This window comes from Mercenaria mercenaria, chromosome 12 (assembly GCF_021730395.1).
Source record: "Mercenaria mercenaria strain notata chromosome 12, MADL_Memer_1, whole genome shotgun sequence".
Classification (NCBI taxonomy): domain Eukaryota; kingdom Metazoa; phylum Mollusca; class Bivalvia; order Venerida; family Veneridae; genus Mercenaria; species Mercenaria mercenaria.
In genome coordinates, this window is record NC_069372.1 from 62,338,836 (window position 1) to 62,364,668 (window position 25,833).

General features: G+C 36.5%; 1 protein-coding gene across 4 annotated transcripts in view; it reads right to left on the minus strand.

Annotated features, from left to right (window-relative positions):
- LOC123534909 (protein phosphatase Slingshot homolog 2-like) overlaps positions 1 to 25,615 on the minus strand; it is a 72,574-nt gene extending 46,959 nt beyond the window's left edge. For all 4 annotated transcript variants that reach the window (XM_053520209.1, XM_053520208.1, XM_053520205.1 and 1 more), the window contains exons 1-2: positions 25,432 to 25,615; positions 17,750 to 17,808 (exon numbers count right to left, since the gene is read on the minus strand). In XM_053520209.1, coding sequence (XP_053376184.1) covers positions 17,750 to 17,808; positions 25,432 to 25,485 — 113 coding nt within the window. In that variant the 5' untranslated portion in view covers positions 25,486 to 25,615. The remainder of the gene's footprint in view (positions 1 to 17,749; positions 17,809 to 25,431) is intronic.
- Between the last annotated feature and the right edge of the window lie 218 nt (positions 25,616 to 25,833).

The window sequence follows — 25,833 nt, forward strand, 5'->3', positions numbered from 1 at the left end:
CATTATTTTTCAAAACAGGCATATAAATATCATTTCGCTGTAAAGGAAGGCCTTAAAGAAAACTTTGTTACTTAAGTGGTGATTTTTTTAAAAAGAAAATCAACCCGATTTAACTGGTTGCTAAAGCTATTTGTTAGCTAATAACATCTTTTACGTCATGTTTTCAAATATAACCAGAATCGCATTCACAATAAACTCTTTTGATGAGGTCTCATATAACCAAATTTGTTTTGAAACATAACCTATTAATGCAAAAGAGATAACTTCAACTGTATATCATTACTACACAGCCGGTCAATGTAAATTTGAAGATTTGCATAAATATGTGCAATTTAAATGGATAAAAAGAAACTGATTATAGTAAACAGGAAATAGCTGAAAAAAAGACACAGTCTATTTGTAATCAAATGATGATGACAAATGGGATTCTGGGTAATGGAAGGTTTGGATAAAGAAAATTAAAATTTCGTTTCTCAACAATGTGTTGTTTTTTATAACGTCTTCTTTTGTTCTGAGGTTGGACTGACACAGTAGTACAGTTTTGACAATCAGGAAGTACAGTATCCAACTCAAGTACAATTGCTTAAAGTATGTTATATCTCGATGATGATGATGATGCAAAAATGAAAATTAACCAGAACTTATTTCAAACTAATTTAAGAATTGGGTCAAAACTTAAAGAATTGGGAAGATAACCCAAACTGGGAATTGTTAAAACAAGTGGTATTTTTATCAAAATCTTTATAATTAAGACGAAACTGGTTCAGTTATGACAATTTAGCACGCAGTCTAGTGTTTCATGGGAAAAATACGATTTGCCACTAGGATTAGGGCCAAAACTCAGTCTCAAATCAGCCTGATAAGGACCCACTGTCAACACTTTTAAGAACAGAATGCCCACAGGCAGAATGTTGAGCCCGCCAGCTGTCAAGTGTGACCTTGACTTTAGACCTTGAGACCTGCTTCTTGCGCATGACACTCATAATGGTGAACATTCATGCCAAGTTACATCAAAATCCCACCATGTATGAAGAAGAAGTGCTCTAGACAAACTTCAATTTGACTTGTGACCTCCAACTGTGACCTTGACCTTTGAAATAGAACATGGGGTCTGCGCATGACACTCCTCCTCATTGAGGTAAACATTCATGCCAAATATAAACAAGAGCGCCGCCAAGTGGCGAATATACGCCTGAAGGTTACATCAGAGGATGGGAGCAAAATTTAAAGAACTTGAATGTTGAAGCCCAAAGGACAGGAACAACAAAAAGAAGAAATTCCAAAAAAAAAAAAAAATAATGTCCAAGTCCAAGACAACATTGATTTCTTACTAGGTAATGTTAGGTCAAAATACATCTAAAAATTGGATGTACCATCCATGTTGTACCACAGAAAAGTGGTCTCAGTTTTTCCCTACTGCCAATAATAAAAAAGTATCAAAATAAGCTATTTATAGTAACAAACAAGGCAGTCTGAAAGACAGCTAAATCCCCCGCCACTGCTATGGATAGTGAAAGGGTAAACCTTTGATTTTAGCTGTGACCTTGACCTTGAACTGACATGGCTGACTCATGAATTCTGCACAACGTCTTGATGAGGTGATCATTTGACCAAAGTTTCATGAAAATCCTTCAAGGGGTTTAGGAGATACACAGCTGAAACCTTTGACCTTCAGTTGTGACCTTGACCTTGAGTTGACATGGCTGACTCATGAGTTCTTGATGAGGTGATCATTTGACCCAAGTTTGATGAAAATCCTTCAAGGGGTTAAGGAGATACAGAGTGGACACCAAATGGAAGGCTCAAACCTTCGACCCTTAGTTGTGACCTTGACCTTGAGCTGGCATGGTTGACTCATAATTTCTGCACATCGTTCTGATGAGGTAATCATTTGACCCAAGTTTTATAAAATTCCTTCAAGGGGTTTAGGAGATACAGAGCGGACACGTAATGGAAGGCTCAAGCATTTGACCTTCAGTTGTGACCTTGACCTTGAGCCAACATGGCTGACTCATAAGTTCTGCACATCGCCTTGATGAGGTGATCGTTTGACCCAAGTTTGATGAAAATCCTTCAAGGGGTTTAGGAGATATAGAGGGGACACAAAATGGAAGGCTCAAACCTTTGACCCTAAGTTGTGACCTTGACCTTGAGCCGGCATGACTGACTCATGGGTTCTGCACTTCGTCTTGATGAGGTGATCATTTGCCCCAAGTTTTATAAAATTCCTTCAAGGGGTTTAGGAGATATAGAGCGGACACAAAATGGCAGGCTCAAACCTTTGACCTTGAGTTGTGACCTTGACCTTGAACCGACAAGGCTGACTCATGGGTTCTGCACATCGTCTTGATGAGGTGATCATTTGACCCAAGTTTCATGAAAATCCTTCAAGGGGTTTAGGAGATATGGACCGGACACGATTTTGTTACGGACGGAAGGACGGACAGACGGACGGAAGGACAGACGGAAGGACGGACGCAGACCATTCCTATAATCCCTCCGCCACGGCGGGGGATTAAAAAGGGAAGTAATTAAAAAAAAAAATTATTGTAAAACAAAAAGGTATTTTGCCAAATAAAAACAAGAGCACTGCAATGCAGAGCAATATACAAATAGAAAAGTCATATATGACCTTTGACCCCTAAGTCTGACCTTGAACTTGAAGCAAGTCATCCAAATCATGCACTATGCATGTCGCCTCAGTGTGGTGAACATTTGTGCCATGTTTCTTTGAAATCCTTCAAGCAGTTCAAGAGTTACAGAGCGGACACAGCAAAGTCATATATAACCTTTCACTCCTAAGTGTGACCTTGACCTTGAAGCTAGTCATCCATAACAAGCGCTCTGCAAGTCGTCTAAGTGTGATGAACATTTGTGTCAAGTTTCTTTGAAATCCTTCAAGCAGTTCAAGAGTTACAGAGCGGACACGAAACACACTCATATGACCTTTGACCCCTAAGTGTGACCTTGACCTTGAAATGAGACATCCAAAATTTATACTCTGCACGTCGTCTTGGTGTGGTGAACATTTGTGTCAAGTTTCTCTGAAATCCTTCATGGGGTTCAAGAGTTACAGAGCGGACACGAAATTACTAACGGACAGACGGATAGACAGACGGACAATGGGACCATAACATAATACGTCCCTTTGGACGTATAACAAGATTGGTCAAAGCATGTCAAAGTTATGGTCCGGACAAAATCGGATGCACGGACGGACACATGCACATACACTGACCTGCCAAAAGTGACGATAAATCAAGCTCAGTTTATGATAACAAAGACTGTACTGAAGCTAGAACTGTTTTTGTGTTGTTTTTTCTGTTAATGAAATTTTGCTTTAAAAAATTGTTCATAGTGAAAAAATAAATAAATAAATAAAACTAAATACTATAGAAATCTTTCTTTTGCTTATATCGTTTTAAAGCCCAAATTATGCTCTCCTACATATTTTCGGCACAAAATCAAAAACCTATTATCTATTCTTCTCACATTATGATAATGAGATGTCAAAATTTGCATTCTGCATTCTGATAAACTATGTGCATTTACAAGATCAATCGATATAAACATAAACCTTTGTCAACCGAAAATGCAAACATGCCCTTTTATAGCCGATCAAATATCACCACAAATTAAGATTATGCATACAGATTCGATACACAGATACAAGGATCCAACCGTTCTAATTATATCTAGCAATTTATCTCCAGTAGATCTAAGCAATTACTTCAGAAGTGATCATGACAAATAACTTCCGTCTTTGTTTGTCTTTGTTTAGTGCATACCGATAATTGTTTAAGACAAACTTCAATCAGTTTACTTTACAAAATGTAGATTTCACTTACTACTGTTTGATCATTTGTTGAGTCCTCTCTCAGGTCATGCTTATTTGTTTGACAACAAACTTTTATTCAACAGTACTGGGTTAAGAGTTAGGTCCATGTTTTTGAGAAGGAAGTTCAAACATCATCAAATCATAGAAAGAAAGAACTGTTTTACATGAAAATTAAACAGAATATAAATCATTTATATTATTCTACAAAACCACTGTCAATTTACTCATATATGTATTGAATTTCGGAAAGGGACTGCATGAAGGGGCCACACTTCTGGACAGTTCAACGCCTTTAAAAACTCACCATTTTTAAAAAGCTGTTACATGTCTTCGTTTTGATGCATTTACAACAATGTACGAATGCTTAAACTTTACATAACCAGGTTAAACATCGTTTTTGACAATTGTTTACTTTTATTTCTTTATAAATGGCATTCTTTTTTAAAGGGGGACAACTCTATTAGAATATTTTAAGTATCCAATTCTGAGGGACAGAATGGTAAAGATATAATGGACAGTTGGGTTGTTTATAAAGATGTTGTTTGTTTATTAAAAATTTCTGTGGTTTGTGATATACTGCTAAACCTTAATCCCTGCCTATATTTTAAATGTATGTTAGTTAATATGAACAATGTCCCAGAATTTTGTACCTAGTGATTATCGAACTATTTTATGCAAGTAGCCGACAACTTGTGGAAGATAAATGCCTCAAATTCAGAAACACTATCTTCTGCTGAACTGTCATGGTGAACATTCTCCTCGTCCATGGCTGAACAGACCACTGTCTTCAGTAAAACCATCACAAACTACCAGTATCTTGTCCAAGGAATGAACTCGGGACTACACTGACTAGCAGTCTTGTCTCATACCACTTAGCTTACTGACTTAGCCTCTTACACAACACCGTAAATGGATAAAAGTTTCTGAGAAACAAGAAGCTAAAATTACTTTGCTGCAGTACTGTATACACGTAGTATATATTTTAAATATTTAAAAAATCTGACAAACAGTAAAATGCTGTAAAATTCAGCATACTGTTTGGGACATCAGAACTGTCTGAATTAACAACATTACTTACACAAGAAAAAAATAAAAACAAGAGCACTGCAATGCAGAGCATTATACACAAAGCAAAGTCATATATGACCTTTGACCCCTAAGTGTGACCTTGACCTTGAAGCGAGTCATCCAAAACATGCACTCTGCATGTCATCTCACTGTGGTGAACATTTGTGCCAAGTTTCTTTGAAATCATTCAAGCAGTTCAAGAGTTACAGAGCGGACACGAAACACACTCATATGACCTTTCACTCCAAAGTGTGACCTTGACCTTGAAGCTAGTCATCCGAAACAAGTGCTCTGCACGTCGTCTTGGTGTAGTGAACATTTCTGTCAAGTTTCTTTGAAATCCTTCATGGGGTTAATGAGTTACAGAGCGGACACGAAATTGCTAACAGACGGACAGACAGACGGACACCGGGACCATAACATAATATGTCCCTTCGGGCGTATAAAAAAACAGAATTTTTGGCAAAAAATGTCTAATGTTCAAATCTTAAGAGTAGAAAAATGACTTTTAAATATCATATGATATTTTAAGACAGAACTGAATTAAGGTAACTTGAAGAATGCAGGACAGCATTTTAGTAAAATGCAGAATTATATCATATACAGTACATTCGTTATAAAAATTTAATTTAAACTAGAGCTGTTTTTGAGAAAAGCGCATATCTCCCACAACTGCCTAATCATCTGAATAGTTATGTATCTGAGTCAACCATGCGCCAATGACTTAAGAGTGCGGATACTGGCACTGGCATCTGTATACAGAGCGATTTTCCTTAATTCAAGGGCCATAAATCTGAAGTTCCTGGGCCGATTTGGCTCAGAGTTATCAAACTTGGCCTAGGACTTATTGGCAAACACATTTTGTTCAAGTTCGGTCAAGATCGGATGAGAAATGTTCAACTTAGAGTATAGACAGAATTTGTGACAGACAGACACACAGACAGGAGTAAATCAGTATGTCTCTAACCACAGTGGTGTGGGAGACATAATTAATGACTCGAGTCTTTGAAAAATTCAACATTGTTATAAATTCTTGTTCTCCACAAAAGCTGTCTACATACAAAGCACGAAACAGTCTCCATTTTTTTAGACAAGTTTGGTAAAACAATCATCCTGGAGACAGTACTTAGAACAAAGGAGGCTCTCTTATAATAATTGCCCACACTGGCTCCTTAAGTTGTAAGATAATTGTTTTTGCCGATGTCACACAAAGCAAAATTGCAACTTCAACATTATGCAACATTTTGCTACAGGCATTTAAAAAAATCAATGTAAGGCAACAAAGTAAACTAATAGTAGTTAATGTGTACGGCTACCTCCAAAATAAACTGCTTGAAATGGGCTGAAAATGATAAAACGTATTTCCACAATTTACGACAGCGGCACTTTGGAAACATAGTATATTCCTAAATTTGATGTGCAGGCGGAATAAATGTTTCACACTCTTACCAGAAAAAGCTGACTTTAAACAACTGGAGAAATCTTGCTATTTTCAATTTCAAAACTCTGTTCAGGGACAAGAGGCCCAAATGAGCCTAAGGCACTCACCTGAGGAGGACCATGACCTTTAGACATCGCTTCTGTCAAGTTTGATGAACATACATTAAGCAGTTCATTAAAAATTTTTTACAGTTTTTTTGTTTTTATTAGGCAGCCATTAAAAGAGACCAAGCGGAACCACTTCGCGCCCGGTAATCTCCAGAATCATATCCTCTCTGTTATGCATGGAAATGCTTCTGTTGTGATTTTCGGTTACGATAGTTTTCACATAAAAACAGTGACACAGGTAAAGAATTCTTACTTTTTCTTTCCGACATTACTATAAATGAAAAATCAGCCAATGCTATTTGATGTACATTTGAACAATGATTACATACATACAAGATTTTCCATGCAGCGGCCAACTGTTTGCTTACACATGATGACATTTCAGCATTTCTGTGCCCCCCATACCGCTTTTTCCTGTTGTTTTCGAACACATACGTTTTCTTGCGGCAAATAGTCTGCATCAGTCGATAAATGATACACAAACGTTTCAATTCATCCCCACATAAACGTGTGAAAGTGTTGTTTACGACAAAAATATTGCAGTTTATTACAGTGAACAATTGTGCCAAGTTACATCAAAATCCCTCCATACATGAAGAAGATATGCTCCGGACAAAGTCATTCTTAAAAATACTTCTCAAAACTGGATGTAATATGCATGTTGTACTACAGAAAAGCGGTCTTGTTTTTTCCCTACAACCAGTAATATAAAAGTTACAATATAAGCTATTTATAGTAACAACAAAGGGAAGTAATTCTAAACTAGGGACCTGGTTCTTGCGCATGACATTTTGCCTCATGAGGGTATACAACTGAACCAGTTTACATCAAAATCCCTCCATGCATGAAGAAGAAATGCTCTCAAGACAAAGTCATTCTTGTATGTGATCTTTGGCCTCTAAGTGCGACCTTGACCTCTAAGACCTAAGGACCTGGTTTTGCACATGACACATCGTCTATCCATGCTTATTATTTGTGTAAAATTATTTTGAAATCAGACAATGCATGTCAAAGTTATGGACCGGACACGAAAACCACACTATCAATATATATGTAGTGAAAATCGGCTAAGTTCAACCAAGGACTGTGACCTTGACCTTTGAGCCAGGGACCTGGTTTTTGCGCGTGCCACATCGTCTATCCATGCTTATTATTTGTGTCAAATTATTTTGAAATCGGACCATGCATGTCAAAGTTATGGACCGGACACGAACATCACCCTTTCCCGAACAAACAAACAAACGAACAAACACACACGGACAGGGGTAACTATATGCCCTCCTAGGGCTGTCATTGATTGGGTCTTTGTCATATCGACGATACTGATATATCGGAAGACAGATATCGACGATACATCGATATATCGATTATTAAGTTAGTGTAACAACCTATTTGTTCATGTACATGCTATATACCTTCTTGTTAATGTTATTTTTAGTTTAATTGCATGCTTTTCGTGTGTTTTAATTGTATTTATGTATTTCCCCATATAGGCAGTGCCGACTAGTTGGAAAAGACTGCTACGGGACAAGTTTAGACATGACCTTTATTGACAACTTCCGTTACTTAGGGCGCATTTTTGCAGGCAGAAAAGTTGTTTTAGAGGGTCTGAGTGTTTATCTGGATAGTTTCTTTTCTCTGTGTAAAATATCGATTTTTAAAAATGGGAATCGATAATCGATTGACCAAAAAATATCGTTGATACATCGATATCGTTTCTATCGATGACAGCCCTATGCCCTCCCCCACACCCCTCCCCCCCCATTTTATGGCGGGGGCATCAAAATGATGATATTTTCTTGCATTCCATTTCTGGGTAGATGCAACATAATTTTACATGCCCTGTACTAAAATGGATGAAATACAAAAAATTTCTCATAATACGTACATTATTACATCTTACTTCTTTACTGACTTATTATGTGTGACAATGAGATCAGCTGTCATTAATGATGTTTTACCACCACAATAATCTGAAATTCCATTAAGATTCAGCAATATCACAAGTGAAAAATCTGATGTATTCTCCAGTCTAACAACAAAATTGTTCAATAACAATTTTATTTCAAAGACAAAACTGAATATTCTCACAATTCAGAAACCGCTTCAGAACATAAAAGATTGCTCCACTGCATCTGGATGAATCCAAAACCATAGAAAACTTCCATGCAGAATAATTCAGAATCTGTAGTGTAAAATTAAGTCAATATTGCACTTTTCAAAGGTTTCATTAATCACTGAAATAGAAGTGGAAGTTGCAAAGTAGAGCAGGGTCTGTAGTTCCTCCCATTTAGAACTTTGTTTGCTACATAAAAAGTGGCTTGGGCTTCAGACCACTACAGAAGTGGAAATTTCACCCTCTCAAGCCTTTATGAAACCCCTGCTTTTTTTATATTTTTTTCATTTTACAAGGCTTGGGAAAAATACCAGTGCTAAAACTTCATAAAACTTTTAACTGGAATCACAATTGTTTTCAACAAAACAAGAAGGCAAGGAACTCTTCACAATTTGGGGAAAAAGACTTGCTTCTTACCATGTTCGGTGAAGATTCATCATGTGGTTCATGAGAAAAAGTTGTTTAAAGTAAAATTTTACTGCCCCATGTCAAACAACAGAATGATGCCAGATGAGGGACACAACACCATCACAAATGACCTCACCCTGACTCTGTTTCAGGTGAGTTATCAACCACTGTGATGTTTGTTTAAGCTAGTTTTGCAACTTTCAGCACTACTATTACCATCTACTAGGGCTGTCATCGATAGAAACGATATCGATGTATCAACGATATTTTTTTGTCGATCGATTATCGATTCCCATTTTCAAAAATCGATATTTTACAGAGAGAAAAACTACCCAAATAAACACTCAGACCCTAAAAAACAACTAAAGTTCACAAAGTTGTAAATTTGGATAAATGCAAAAAAGGAGTTAAGGCAAAATAAAAACAAGAGCACCGCCTTGCGGGTGCTGACGCTCATCTGATTTTTTTTTGTATAATAGAAATATTGTCCTACCCATGATTTTCTAAGTCTAAAAAGGGCCATCATTCTTGCAAAAAGCAGGATAGAGTTACGTTTCTTGATGTACAGTGTCCACTTATGATGGTGAAAAACTGTTGCAAGTATTAAAGCAATAGCTTTGATAGTTTATGAGAAAAGTTGACTTAAACATAATATTCAACCAAGAAAATGATTTTTCTAAGTCCAAAAGGGGCAATAATTATTGCAAAAAGCAGGATGGAGTTATGTTGCTTGCTTTACAGGGTCAGCTTATGATGGTGAACAACAGTTGCAAGTTTTAAAGCAATAGCTTTGATGGTTCAAGAGAAAAAGTTGACCTAAACATAAAACTTAACCAAGAAATCTGATATTTTCTAAGTCCAAAAGGGGCCATCATTCTTGCAAAAAGCAGGATGGAGTTATGTTTCTTGCTGTACAGGGTCCACTTATGATGGTGAAAAACTGTTGCAAGTTTTAAAGCAATAGCTTTGATAGTTTAGGATAAAAGTTGACCTAAACATAAAATTTAACCAAGAAAACTGATTTTCTAAGTCCAAAAGGGGCAATAATTCTTGCAAAAAGCAAGATGGAGTTATGTTTCTTGATGTACAGGGTCTGCTTATGATGGTGAACAAGTATTCCAAGTTTCAAAGCAATAGCTTTGATAGTTTAGGAGAAAAGTTGACCTAAACATAAAACTTAACCAAGAAATCTGATATTTTCTAAGTACAAAAGGGGCCATAAATCTTGCAAAATGCAAGATGGAGTTATGTTTCTTGCTATACAGGGTCAGCTTATGATGGTGAACAAGTATTCCAAGTTTCAAAGCAATAGCTTTGATAGTTTAGGAGAAAAGCTGACCTAAACATAAAACTTAACCAAGCAACGCCGACGCCGACGCCGACGCCGACGCCGACGCCGACAACCGCTCAAGTGATGACAATCACTCATCATTTTTTTTCAAAAAATCAGATGAGCTAATGAAAGATGTTATTAATTTTTATGTATTTCTTTTATTTCATAAATACAAATACAACACAATCAAACAGAAATATGGAAAGTAGGCAATAAAACTTAAAATAGCATTTACAGGAAGGTATATAGTATGCATATGAACAAATAGGTCGTTAATCTAACTTAATAACCAATATATCGATGTATCGTCGATATTTGTCTTCTGATATATCGGTATCGTCGATACGCCTAAGACCCAATCAATGACAGCCCTACCATCTACCTGTTTGAGTGTTTATAATTACTAACAAAGTAACAAGAGGTACATAAACTTTAATGCATTAAATGACAGTCAAACTTCATTTTTCCATTTGAATAAACATTTTAAATTAACTCTTAAAAATTTTACAACATCGCAGGTATCCGCTGCCTTAAAAATTACCATGAGAAAGGTTTTGTCATAGCTGAACAACTACAAATGACATAACCAGGGTACACCCAACATAAACTATATCAGAAAGGCATCTCAAACATTAAGTAAAGTTAAAATAACATGAAAACGTATTAAAGTGTGTTAACATGAATACGACTTATAACTCTCAAAGTAAAATATAAATATGTCAGATTTAAAAACCATAAAGATGTACTGTATAAGGTACAAAACTTTGTTACCACAGAGTTGGCAACTTTCATGTCAATTTTTATTTCACAATTTGACACACAGCAGCTGTATACGCAATGTTAGGAATTTGAGCTTTGGCGTTTGTCATACTTATTGAGAAAATACTGATAAATATTCACAAGTGTTTGAATTTATGTGTTGCTCTATTTGCAAATATTAGTGAAAATAAAATACATTGCAAATTTTACTCTGTTTACAGTACCAGTTCTGAAAGTTTGACAGCAGTTTAGCTTATTATATAATCATAAACTTTTATAGAAATTATGATACATTCTTCAAATGTCAAACATTCTTTGGAAAAGGTATAATCACAACCCATTAAATTTATGCAAAAAGCTATTCACTTTCAGGTGTATAATGAGGATTTACATTAAATTACCTATATTAACCTAGTGGTATTCACCCTACCTCACTATTTTAAAATATCTTAGACCCCAATTTCATATATGAAAATATAGAATATTCATTTTTTGGTTGGGTTTAATGTCCCATCTACACAACTCGTGGGCTGAGCGCGAAACTATTGTAACTGTATATAAATAAAGAACAAGATACAATAGTTTCGCGCTCAGCCCTCGAATTATAGGTCATATGGTGAAGTTGCCAGCTTAGATAGTCTAGAAAGACCCATGGTGCCCCTCCATGCATTATTTTATCACAAGCGGGCACCTGGGTAGAACCACCAACCTTCCGTAAGCCAGCTGGATAGCTTCCTCATATGAAGAATTCAATGAACCCACATTGGTGAGGGGCAAGTGTTTTGATGTCATCAACCTTAACCACTTGCCCACTCGCCCCTTATAAAATATTACTTCAGCACAACTTAAGTAGGTACTTAATACATGTGTAGTAAAACACAATGTAAATGTATACTATCACTAAAAAGTGAAAGTTTTATTAACTTCAACATTTAATTATGAATGCATATTAAATCAATTTATATAAATATCTGATAAAGTTAAATTTGATGAGGATTTTCTATGTTTGAAGCAAATGTCTAAAGACAAATATTTTTGTGAAAGATGGGCACTGGATATCTGTAAAGGATCATAATACTTTCATCTAAAATGTGGCTGCCACATTTCTGTAACAACCAGAGTTGTCTCCATAGGATGACACATGCCCCCTATGGCACTTTGTATGAATAGTTATGGCCGATGTTAGAGTTTAGGACCTTTGACCTACGGAGCTGGGACTTGCGCGCGACACGTCGTCTTACTGTGTCACACATTCATGTGTAGTTATTTTAAAATCCATGCATGAATGACAAAGATATGGACCGGACACGCCCATCAATGCACTATCATGAAAAATGACCTTTAACCTCTAAGTGTGCCCTTGACCTTTGAACTACGGACCTGGGTCTTGCGCGCGACACATCGTCTTACTGTGGTACACATTCATGCCAAGTTATTTGAAAATCCATCCATCGATGACAAAGATATGGACCGGACACGCCCATCAATGCACTATCCTTTAATGTCTAAGTGTGACCTTGACCTTTGAGCTACGGACCTAAGTCTTGCGCGCGACATGTCGTCTTACTGTGGTACACATTCATGCAAAGTTATTTGAAAATCCATCCATCGATGACAAAGATATGGACCGGACACGCCCATCAATGCACTGTCCTTTAATGTCTAAGTGTGACCTTGACCTTTGAGCTACGAACCTGGGTCTTGCGCGCGACACGTTGTCTTACTGTGGTACACATTCATGCCAAGTTATTTGAAAATCCATCCATTGATGACAAAGATATGGACCGGACACGAAAATTGCGGAGAGACTGACAGACTGACAGACGGTTCAAAAACTATATGCCTCCCTTCGGGGGCATAAAAATAAGATATACTAATTTCTTACTAAATCCTATTTTTGACAAATATTTTCAAATATATTTGTATAATGACTGAATATTGATAGGGATACAATTAGAAAGTATTACTGAATCCATTGTTATCTTCCTTTATAGTTCTAACAGTATAAGCTCATGTGCAGTATTGAAAGCAGGTGCTTTTCTAACCATGTGGATAACATCTATTTGGATAGCTGATTAATCTGTTTTTAACAAAACAAAGAGCTGCATTTCCAAAACTCAAAATCATGCCCTGGTTGTGTGACCAAAGTTGTTATTTTTTGAGGTTTTAAGTTTAAAGGTGAAGATCATATGAGGTCAAGGTCATCTATATATAGGTCAGTTTGTAAGTCTTGCCAAAACAATTGTTGAGTGCAAAGTACATGTATGAACTAAATCAGGTCATTTAAATGGACTGTAGAACCAAAAATGTTGTATGTTTTAAGGTTTTAAGTTTGAAGGTAAAGGTCATACAAAGGTCAAGGTCAGATATATACATGTCAGTTGGTAGGTCTTGCAAAAAAGTTTGCTGAATGTGGGCTCTAGATGAAATGTTTAAGCCTGACAGCCAGACTGTTCAATCCCTATATGCCCGGGAGCATAAAATTAAATAAGGAATTTTAAATTATTTCATATTTATGTTTGAAATATTTTGATAATTGTTTAATGAATAAATTGATTAATAGTTTTTTAGGGTCATCCCTTTTTTAAAAGAAATTTATTGCCATTGTTGCCAAAACAGTCTTCCTCTTGCCATCAGTATAAGCATTTTTTTTTGCCAAACAGGGAACTGCTGAAATGGAGAGATCTTTATTGTTGCATTTCCTGATGACTTCCCAAGAAACTGTTATAAAAGATGACAATTTTTGAATTCTATTTACAAGAATTTGAATGTAATGCACCTGTTTTAGACTGAGAAGCCACCAAATTTCAACCTCTGTTACAGGTATTAAGAAGGGAAAAATTTCCTCTCCAGTGACAAGATCACATTCAAGAGGTAGTGTTGCTAAGAGCAACAGACAGATGACCTAAACCTAGCAGACAAATCTTTAAATTCATACAGTCTGGAAATATGTTCATTCCCTCATAATTTTCAAGGTTATCAAAAATCGACAACAACCTGTGGATATGGGTCGTAATTCTAATCAATATTTGTTTTAGGGATATTACAACTGAATTGATTTATAAACACACTTATTCAAGCAAGATCAATATATTTCCTTGGCTAATTTACTTCAATCAAAAAGCTAATTCTCTAAAATAACATAGAATATTAAAGTTACACAATTCAACAGTACAATGTCTGTTTTTCTTGCCACCCTGGTATACAAATTTTGAACTTGTCCGCCAATTCCATGCATTTGACCTATCTCATCACATCAGTGTGTTAGAATCATTGCATTCAAATATCTTGACAAAGTTATAATAAATCAACTATTGCAACATCAAATGAATATGAAAATATTTTATGTTAGTGCATGTAATTCAAAGTATGTTTTATATTTAACAAGAGTGCCAGAATGTCACAATATACGCCCGTCACAGCAAATTTCTTGACACTAGCATCTGTATTTGCAAATGGAATTTTAATTTTCTAGTTGTTTACAATGTTTGTTATTTTAGAAATTATTGAAATTCTTTTATTTTTCTAAGTCCACAAAAAAAAATCCTTACCAGGTAGAGATACCTTAAAATGCACCCAAAATTTGAAAGTAACATCAATGTTGTACCACAGAAAAGTGGTCTTGGTTTTTCCCTACAGTCAATTATAAAAAAGTTACAATGTAAGTTATTTATAGTAACAACTAAGGGAAGTTAATCTTTAAAGAAAAAAAAAATTACAAGTCCACACAAAAATCCTTACCAGGTAGAGATAGCTCAAAATACACCTCAGAATTGGATGTAACATGCATGTTGTACTACAGAAAAGTGGTCCCGATTTTTCCCTACGACTTGTAATGAAAAAGTTACAATATAAGCTATTTATAGTAACAGCAAAGGGAAGTAATTCAAAAGAAGGGACCAGTGCATGACACTCCGTCTCATGATGGTGTACAATTGTGCCAAGTTACATCAAAATCCCTCCATGCCTGAAGTAGAAATGCTCCGGACAAAGTCATTCTTGTATCTGACCTTTGGCCTCTAAGTGTGACCTTGACCTTAGACCTAGGGACCTGGTTCTTGTGCATGACACTCCGTCTCATGCTTGTGAACATTTGTGCCAAGTTGTATCAAAATCCCTCAATGCATGAAGAAGAAATGCTCCGGACAAAGTTTTCATTCTTGTATCCTTGACCTCTAAGTGTGACCTTGACCTAACCCCTAGAGACCTGGTTCTTGTGCAAGACACTCCGTCTCATGATGGTGAACAATTGTGCCAAGCTACATCAAAGTCCTTTCATGCATGAAGAAGATATGCTCCGGACAAAGTTTTCATTCTTGTATCCTTTGACCTCTTAAGTGTGACCTTGACCTTAGACCTAGGGACCTGGTTCTTGCGCATGACACTCCCTCTCATTATGGTGAACAACTGTGCCAAGCTACATTAAAATCCTTCCATGCATGAAGAAGATATGCTCCGGACAAAGTCATTCTTGAATTTTTCATTCCTGTATCCTTTGGCCTCTAAGTGTGACCTTGATCTTAGACCTAGGGACCTGGTTTTTGCGCATGACACTCCGTCTCATGATGATGAACAATTGTGCCAACTTTCATCAAAATCCCTCCATGCATGAAGAAGATATGCTCCGGACAAAGTCATTCTTGAATTTGACCTTTGACCTCTAAGTGTGACCTTGACCTTAGATCTAGGGACCTGGTTCTTGCGCATGACACTCCGTCTCATGCTTGTGAACATTTGTGCCAAGTTGTATCAAAATCCCTCAATGCATGAAGAAGAAATGCTCCGGACAAAGTTTTCATTCTTGTATCCTTGACCTCTAAGTGTGACCTTGACCTAACCCCTAGAGACCTGGTTCTTGCGCAAGACACTCCGTCTCATGATGGTGAACAATTGTGCCAAGCTACATCAAAGTCCTTTCATGCATGAAGAAGATATGCTCCGGACAAAGTTTTCATTCTTGTATCCTTTGACCTCTTAAGTGTGACCTTGACCTTAGACCTAGGGACCTGGTTCTTGCGCATGACACTCCCTCTCATTATGGTGAACAACTGTGCCAAGCTACATTAAAATCCTTCCATGCATGAAGAAGATATGCTCCGGACAAAGTCATTCTTGAATTTTTCATTCCTGTATCCTTTGGCCTCTAAGTGTGACCTTGATCTTAGACCTAGGGACCTGGTTTTTGCGCATGACACTCCGTCTCATGATGATGAACAATTGTGCCAACTTTCATCAAAATCCCTCCATGCATGAAGAAGATATGCTCCGGACAAAGTCATTCTTGAATTTGACCTTTGACCTCTAAGTGTGACCTTGACCTTAGATCTAGGGACCTGGTTCTTGCGCATGACACTCCGTCTCATGATGGTGAACAACTGTGCCAAGTTTCATCAAAATCCCTCCATGCATGTTGAAGATATGCTCCGGACAAGGTCTGTGGACGCCGCCCGCCCACCCGCCCGCCCGCCAGGGGCGTTCCCATAATACGTCCCATTTTTCAAACGGGCGTATAAAAACTGAACACATCTTTGTGATGCTCACACCACAAACCACATTAAACACTGATGTTGTGAACACCTTGTTAATTACAGTTTAAAGAAACAGTGGGTTTTAGCGATATACATGTACATACAAAATAAAAGGTAATTGTAAGGTTGTGGTTTAATGCTACAACTAACACTACAGGTTATGGTACCATATTAATCTTTAGCCTGCTAGTGGCAAATGATTTTGCTTTTGCGACAAGTGCAGACCAAGATCAGCCTGCACTATTCGCTATTCACTCAGTAAATTTTCATTAAACAGTATATATAAACACCCCTTCAAATAATAAATGATACATCCCAAACTGAATGACGGACCAGTCCATTTCCGAAATTTAGCAGGCTAAAGGTTAAACATAGATTTTTATTTCAAGCCAAAGCAGATGTCTAAGAAGAGCATCTGTTACCCTCAAATATTGTACACTGGAACATCGTACACATGATTTCAGCAGGTATAGACAACTGCAAAGCAGCAAAATATTGTTGTACAACTATAGAGTATGTCTAAGTCTATACTATAAATGTACAGCTCTTTTCTGAAATGAAACAATTGGTCAATGTCACTGCAGGATTATAGTTAATTGAGCCATGCCATGAGAAAACCAACATAGTGGCTTTGTGATCAGCATGGATCCAGACCAGCCTGCGCATCCCCGCAGTCTGGTCTGGATCCATGCTTGTTGCAAAGCCACTATATTGGTTTTCCCATGGCGCGGCTCAATTGTTTTTATCTGACAGGTGAAAATATTGGTGCCATCTTTTTGAGAGAGGTTTTATTCAACTTGCACACTTTGATGTCTTTAAGCCTTCAATCTAAATGACAGGATAATTACTCCCACTTTGCACCCATGCAAACATTGAGCATGTAAAATGTATGATTTATAATTTACAATTACAATACTATGACATTATCCCCTCCTGATAAATATAATGTTAAAACCTCAGTGTACTAAATCCTGCAATGACATTTTCCTGAAATACCTTGAAGAATTATACCACGTTACATAACTATGCACACAAGTATGAAAATTGAGAAAGGGTTTATAGTGCTTCAATCTACAAGAAAAAAACCCTGTTTAAAGCATAAATAAAGAACACCCAGAATTAGTTATAGAAAATGATGTAAATATACATACCTCCTCTGACGTGGAGATTTCAAGTTGCTATCACTGGTGTCTGGGACATCTTGCTCCTCCTACAACAATATAAAACAATATACTGGCAACTAAATCTTACTGTTTGGGTTTAAGTCACAATGACAAAGTGGTGACTAGCCAGTTTTTCATGGTGATGAAGGACCCTAGGTGCACCTCCAGGCATTATCTCAAACATGAATCAAAGTACTGAGAGGACTGATGGGGGCAATGCTTTGCAGTTTCAAGACTTGATGTAACCCATTCATGTCAGGGAAGTACATGTAGGTATTATGTAATGCACTTGTGTGTGGCAAGAAATGGAGTGGTCACAACTTTAAGAGTGCACAACAATAAAATTTATTAACTTTGTGTTCAATACACTTCTATATCTTCATATCAATGAACCTACCGAACTGGCGTATACAGGTTCAAGTAAATTAGGATACGAAACGCCTGTGGAAAAAGAACAAGATTTCTGGTGGTTCTGCCTTTGAATATCATCATCAGAAACCATCTGCACCCTCAGATAGATGAAATACATTCAAGTAGTAACATAAATGTATATCTGCAAGGATAATTACCAAGAAAATGAGGCCAAAATATAAAGGGCACCTGTGGCAAGTTATCATTGCGGAGTGGTGGATTACCTCCCATAGCAAAAATTACTCGGTCTGAAAAATGATGAAATACGTGTATGTAAACGCAATTATAACAGTATTTAGCACACTTTTTACGTTAAACAATAATTTTCCTGCAGATAAATACCAGTTTGATCAGCGTATATGGCGTTTTTTTTTTAAAAATAAAAATCTTGGAATGAATGTTTTCTTCGGTCCTTTTTCAAGGATTTCCCGAACATTATAATTATGTTAAACACGTCATATACATAATATTCTGATCTTTAGACTAAAGAATCGGGCACATGTTCAGTTTGGGAAATGCTGTACTTTTCCAGAATAAGCGCGTTTCTATTGGCCCTATTGTGAGGTCGGATTTCAGGTAAAAGTAAAAAAAATATCTCTCCTGATTTGCGGTGGCGTGGTGGTTCCAACTGAAATTACTGCATACCCGCAAGATTCTGATGCCATAACTTTTGACAACATCTCCATGGATTCAAACCTTCCCTAGATGACATGTATATTCAGGATGCTCTCTCCAATTCACAGTACATATCCATATCGACGCACTCTTTGCGAAATCTGCTATATCGGCGGTTTCTTTGCGTCGGCACCGGCTATTTTTTGCTATAAACAGTGCCCAGGTTGGTATGTGAGGCGAACAATCGAGTTGCCATCCGTGATCATAGGTATGCTGCTCAAAATAAGTAGAGCACGGAACTTAAGATTGTCTTTTCTATATTTTATAGTGTTTACTTTTTAATTATCAGCGATTTTGCTCGCAACTGGATGAAATTTGTTGATGGTGTACTGACATGGAACACTAGCCCGACTTTTTCCACAGTCTTTTACCAGTTTTTGCTTTGATATCATACATATCAAGCGCACTATTTGTATTCATTTATCAATATTCTTCCAAATAATAAAGATAAATAGGCCGAAATGCGAAATGTAACTGGAATTTTTCAAAACCACTTACTTTCGGTTTTGTCGTGGCACCGGCGGTCTCTCTGCATACCAGTTTTTTTTTTTTTTGTTTTTTTTTGTTTTTTTTTGTTGATGCACAGGCAGGCTCTCTGCATTACGCACAGAAAGACTCTAGGCTAATGACTATCTGGAAACATTATACTAATATTAATTTGGTGTGTTTATCTGACTTTTTATAACTGCCAACCTGTTTATAGCAAAGAATTGCAGGTGCCGACGCAAGAAACCACCGATAAAGCATATTTCGCAAAGAGTCCGCCAATATGGATATGCACCGTGCAATTGTGTATTAAATTTTAGTAACTATTTGAAATTCAATGAAGTTTTATGCAACTTCTGTGGACAAGACATTTTAATTAAAGGTTTACAGCTGATTTCGAGATCAAAATATATAATTATACATAATAAACAATCACGAATAAGGACGGTCCGACCAAGTACATAAATTAATACTATATAAAAGGTAATAATAATAAAAATAAAATAAAAAAAACAGTGGTTTACTTGAAATAGAATAGGTAGAAAAAATTCATTACTTATTCGTCAGTTTGAATTTATGACTTTTTGGTTCGTGGGGGAGGGGGTGGGGGGGAATTATTTTGACAATTTGATTTTTTGTAATTACTATCTAATTTAATAATCGTCAGTAGATTTTTTCTCTCATTGTTCGAATTTGTAAAATCAACTATGAACAGATTACTTCTGCTTTACACCAACTATTAAGAACATTTTAAAGCTTAAAGGCATATTTATCTCTTGAAAATATTTTCTTAGACATGCGAAAAGTATTTCATTTCAGCACTCTATTTTCTGAAATAACATTTTAGAAATAACACCTGCACAGAAGAGATATTTTAAGAGATTGTGAATCGGGATTAGACTCTTCCACGCGTTAGATACTACATATTAACAGATCAGAGTAGAATCAGGATCTATAGGATGTTGCCACATATTTAAAGATTCGCCCACTGATAAACGGTACTGATCGCCGCAAACTGATAAAGTTTCTCCGAAATACACATCCACAACAGTGTCGAGGGACGGTGATGAAAAAAATCAATAATCTATCGGCTTATCAGTGGCGTTGCAATTCCTTAGTAGTTGCTATTTTCACGCAGAATCATGTCATGAACACATTTTTTGAGCGTATTGAAACTAGTTATTGGATTTCAGAATAGGTCACACGATCAAAGCAAGTGTCGGTTTCAGAATCGATCTCGTGATCAAATCAAGCGTCTTTATTCTTCTGACGCTGAAGAAGATCCAGGGTTTTCACTAGCAATTTCAAGTTGCAGTCCTGGGACTCCCAAAGCTGAAAAAGTTGCAGTCCCAACTACTGACTAGACTTTTCGTCAAAACACAGGCCTCTAATTTGTACTGTCAGATTAAATGTAGACCGACAGACATTTTGTAATCACAATTCTTCACCGAAATATTGTTAAGATGAGATAAAAAGGTAAAGGTAAAATAAGTAAAATGTAGTCAAAAATTAATGTTGGACAACCTCCCCCCCCCCCCCCCCCCCCCCCCATCCCTGATGTTTTTGGTCTTCCTGGACGAAATCCTCCTGTGAAATTATCAAGGTGGACAAAATCCCCCTTGTGAAAATATCAAGTTGGACAAAATGCCTCGTGATAACTTTTTCTTAACCTTTTTATTTCAGAATGGAAACGTATATAAACATACAATATATTTTAATACTTATTAAGAGCATAACGTTAAAACATTCGGTCTAAAATACATTAAGAATGCACAGTATGTCTATGATCAACATATTGATAAATGCTACTTCAGTAACATCAGCGATTTTGCAAAAAAATAATCACGTTACTAAGACCGACATCGACAGCATCTTAAAATTACTTGGACATTCATAATTAAGCGTAATTATCACATTTTCTAAAAAAAAAAACATCTTGAAAACTGCTTAGTAATTAGTACGTGAGAAAACAATCGAAGTTACTTCAAATACTACGTAATCCGTCGTAAACAATTAGAAATTGTCACCTATGCAATCATGCCGACAATCACATGTATATTCGAGTTGATCATACACATGCTATCTCGCGGTGTAGTGGAAACGGGCAACGCTGATTGGCTATACGCGGCTATCGGTGACAAGCGAGTAACTCCGCCCACATATTTTGTTTTCGAGTCAAACCTTGTGTATTCGCAGGTTTACGTAATCAATTAATTTTCATTGCGTCTTACTGCAGAAACGTGCGTCCGGGGACTCCCAAGCTGCAATAAACACGCGTATACCGGGACCAATTATGCGTACAGGGACGCCGATTTCGGCGTTTCCGAGAACCCTGCATGCAACACAAACTTTTAAACTTTTTTTATGTATATTTTTGACTATGTCAAGTGCCATAACTTTGGTCTGGCTGTGCAAAATCCCGATAACTGGATGCCTAGCCTATCCGCTAGGGTTTTTTCAAGCTATCCAGTAAACAATTTATTTAGAAAAGTGTAATAAATTAATTTAATTTATCATATTTATTTGCAAAACATAGCAATATTTACCTGTACAGAAATACTAGGTTTAATTCAGACCAAAAGTTCAATATACTTTTGATTTCTTTTCCTAAACAACAGGTAAAAGAGGAGGGACAGACATGATAATGGCATAGAAATATTTCATGAAATTTCAAAAAAAACATATTCTTATTTTTGTGACCCTGTTTAGGACATGCAATACACATGCCAAAAAGGGATTTTTTATAATCTCACATTACTTTTTCTGTACCAAATATCCTGACACAACACTTTATCCTTTCATTATCTTTGAAACTTCTAAATAATGTTAAATATTTCACGGGACAACAACACAACTGAAATGCTTTTAAACAGTGAACGTAACTTTACAGTACTTTTCTAACTCCTACCTCCCAAGGACCGTCCGTCTCTGGAACTCCCTACCAACTTATGTTAAATCTAGCCCCAGTCTCGGTATCTTTAGAGAGAGGCTGGCAGTGGTCAGTATGTAATTCTATTGCCTCTGCCCCATTTTAACTGTAGCATACTGCACTGCAGCAGGGATCACTTTTGGCCGCGATTTCGCGATATTCTCACATTATTTTGGCGAAAATCGCATAAATTTTGCTCAAATGTGCTTAAAAATTGCATCCGCGTGGCCGTAGATCTTTTGCCGAAATTGCAACATTTCGCTGAAATACGGTCTTGCCGTTACTTGATTTTCATATGACGTTCATTTAGGCGCTTGAATTTCGCTTTTATCTCCATAGAGCGTCCGATGATTATGACTACCTGACAAAAATAATCTGTTTTCGCGATGTTTCAAAATACCATTGAAACAGAAACTTAAGCATTTGGAAGGACAAACTTTCCGCCTCCATTCGCGCAGATGAATAGCGATGAGAATAACAAGATGGTGGAGAAACCTCCTACCTCTCTACCGACAATAAATAAATATTGACTTGACTTGACTTAAGATGGTGGAGAAACCTCCGGTGAAGTCCCTTCATAAAAAACGCTGAACGCCCGAATTTCCAAACGAAATGGTTCAGGGTAGGGTCAATAAATAAGTTTGACTTTAAATTGTTTTGACCTAATGAAAGTGTATCAAGTCCAGAAAGATTAAAACATAACTGAACTTCAACTTTGACAAAGCAGCTTTGAAGTAAAATCATTTGGGGAAAAATGCATGTGGACCCAAGACTTGGTTACAACTTTCATCAACCTATTCAGCAATTCCTGGCACTGAATTTTAGAGTTGTAAAAGGTGTCTCTGAAAGGATATGTTTTGTTTATTTACAAGATAATTGTTCTTACAAATAAACAGATGTTTGTTTTTCAGTGTAATAAAAGCTGTCTGCCGATGTAAAATCCCATTATAAAAAGAATATATCCCATTCATTTTGTCAAAAATCTCAATGATTCAAGGCAAATGGGAATTAATCTCATAATAGTATCTGCCAAAAGTGATCCCTGATACTGTCTTTTTTAGCTTCTATTATTTTAACTTTGTAACATATCATTTCTTTAACAACTGCTTCTCTGACAGCGCCGCCCAGTGATAGTCGGAAATCGACGGTTGGGTGAAAGATGTAGATGTAGATAATTAAAAGTTTATAAGCAGACTTTTGAACACTGATATTGATTATATGAAGGTTAGCAACTGACTACCTAAATCAAAGTACAATTTTAACAGAAAAACACATAATTCATTTATCAATTGATTACCGGACGGCTAGAAAAACCCTAGCAGATAGGCTAGGCGTCCAGTTACTGGACGGCTAGACACTAGCTTCCAAACATTTATGCCAACTTATACATAAAAATCCATTGATGCAGTTTTTAAAAAAAGACAGGAATGGGACGGACAGAATGACTGACAGAACCTGAAAAAAAAAACAGAACAGGCAAAACTCATTTATACCACATTTCCACTAGAACTGCTAGGAAACAGGCTGATTCAGACCGTGGCTGATTCGGACCATGGCTGATTCGGACCTAATTTTTTGGCTGATTCGGACCACATACTTTGAATAAAAGTAGATAATGACCATATATTTTGGCTGATTCAGACCTCAAACTTTTAATTAACAGTCAATAATGACCATGAATTTAGGATGGTTCAGCAATTTTCAGAAAATAATGTTGATTATAGCTTATATTGAGGTTTAACTTGAAGAAAGGACATAAAATATACACCGTACAAGTGGGCAAGAAGTTTTGACAAACTAAAATTCATCATTTATGCATTTAAATAAGGACTTTAATTATTCTTTGCATCAGACATTAAACTTATACCACTTGCTGCTATTTTCGCGTTACATCTGGTCTCGTGGTATTTGATTTTTGCGAGAGCCACAATGTGCAGCGCTCTCTACAGTAAACAAATTTGACCTACTTTGAATGCTGATTACGTTTCACACCCTATTTATGTAAACGTAGGTCAATTATTTTTAAATGCCCTTGTCGGTCATTTGACAAAGTAAAATCAGAAATGAATTGTGTGTTGTCCATATATTTGACGGAATTACCCTTCCACTGTGTTAATTTTACATTGCAATAATTTATAATGTCTTACACATGAAATTTATTTTGAAAATTTAGGGGTCCTATACATTTTACACTTTCACAGGAAGCGCTTTATCAAGTCGGATGCCGTACCGCGAAATTAGAATTAACTCCCTTGGAGAAAGTGAAAGTCACATGCACCGGAAACATGATGGGTTTAAAAGTAAACAGGGACTAGAAAAATGATTTTCTGCTTGAAATAATAGTGGAAAAGAAACGGTTTACGAAGTTAATAGGAAATAATAGCAAAATAATATTGTTTGTCTTTCCTTTATTCATTTATTCCCTTAGTACCGCGAAAATAGGTGCAAACAGGCTAATACTCATAAATTTTATTTTTACTCATGACATCAGTGTCAGGAAAACTTAGACAATTTGGGCCGAATAAGCCAAGTAAAATTGGTCCGAGTCAGCCATGGTCCGAGTCAGCCTGTATTCAACTGCCAATGACACTATCTTTGACAAATTCATAACTTTATCATGACATCACAGTACATTAGGGGTTCTAAATGACCAATCAAGAGCTGCATTTTCAAGTACCTCGCAGTTTCCCATTGGGTATAACCAAGTATATTTACAAATGAACATATAGTGACTTTAGAAATAATATCACACTATTAAGCTATCAAATCAAGATTTCTCATTGCAATGCCCCAGATAAGCTACAAACAACAAAACTTTGAAAGTTTCATTGAAATATAATCGATTTAATACCTTTTTTTAGATTAAAGTTGAGATTTTATCAGGGAGTCTATGAAAAGTCATAAAATGTTTCATTACCCAAGTGAAATTCAGTATCATTCCGCAATGTTTTGGACATGTAAAATTTGAATGTCAGCGTGTTACTGCTTTCAAATCTGGCAACTAGTTCAATTAACCAATGTCATTGATCATTCTGACTTGGGTTAAGTTGATATATTTTTTTTTGACATTTATTCTTATAACTGTGTATTATTTTGCAATTTATATCGCTAAACAATTTTGACAAAAAAACAAGTTTTTTTGTGTAATTTAAAATTGTGTCCATCTCACCGTCTCAGCACTTGCACTGGGACTCGGCGATCGCTGAACTGTCACAAGCGCCATGTCTGAATTATTATCCAAGTATTAGCTTGTCGCATTTGTCAAAATATTGCATAGAAACAGCAATTTTATTAATTAACAAAGAAAATAACATTCTTTCTCATTTCTCCATAGTCTACTTCCGCCTTATTGACCTTTCAAATTGACCTCGGAAATGACGTAAGAAACCGCGATCTAATGTATAACCCGTCAGTTCCCGTTTTGTTTCAGGTAGACTCTTCCGCGCGTTTAGGATACTACATCTGTATTGCTATGCTGGAAGACATGCGGCTACCATCCCTCCAGTATGGAAGGAAGTCAAACAGTCTGATCTTCTTCTACATGGTGGTCGAGGGGCTGGTGCCAGCATGC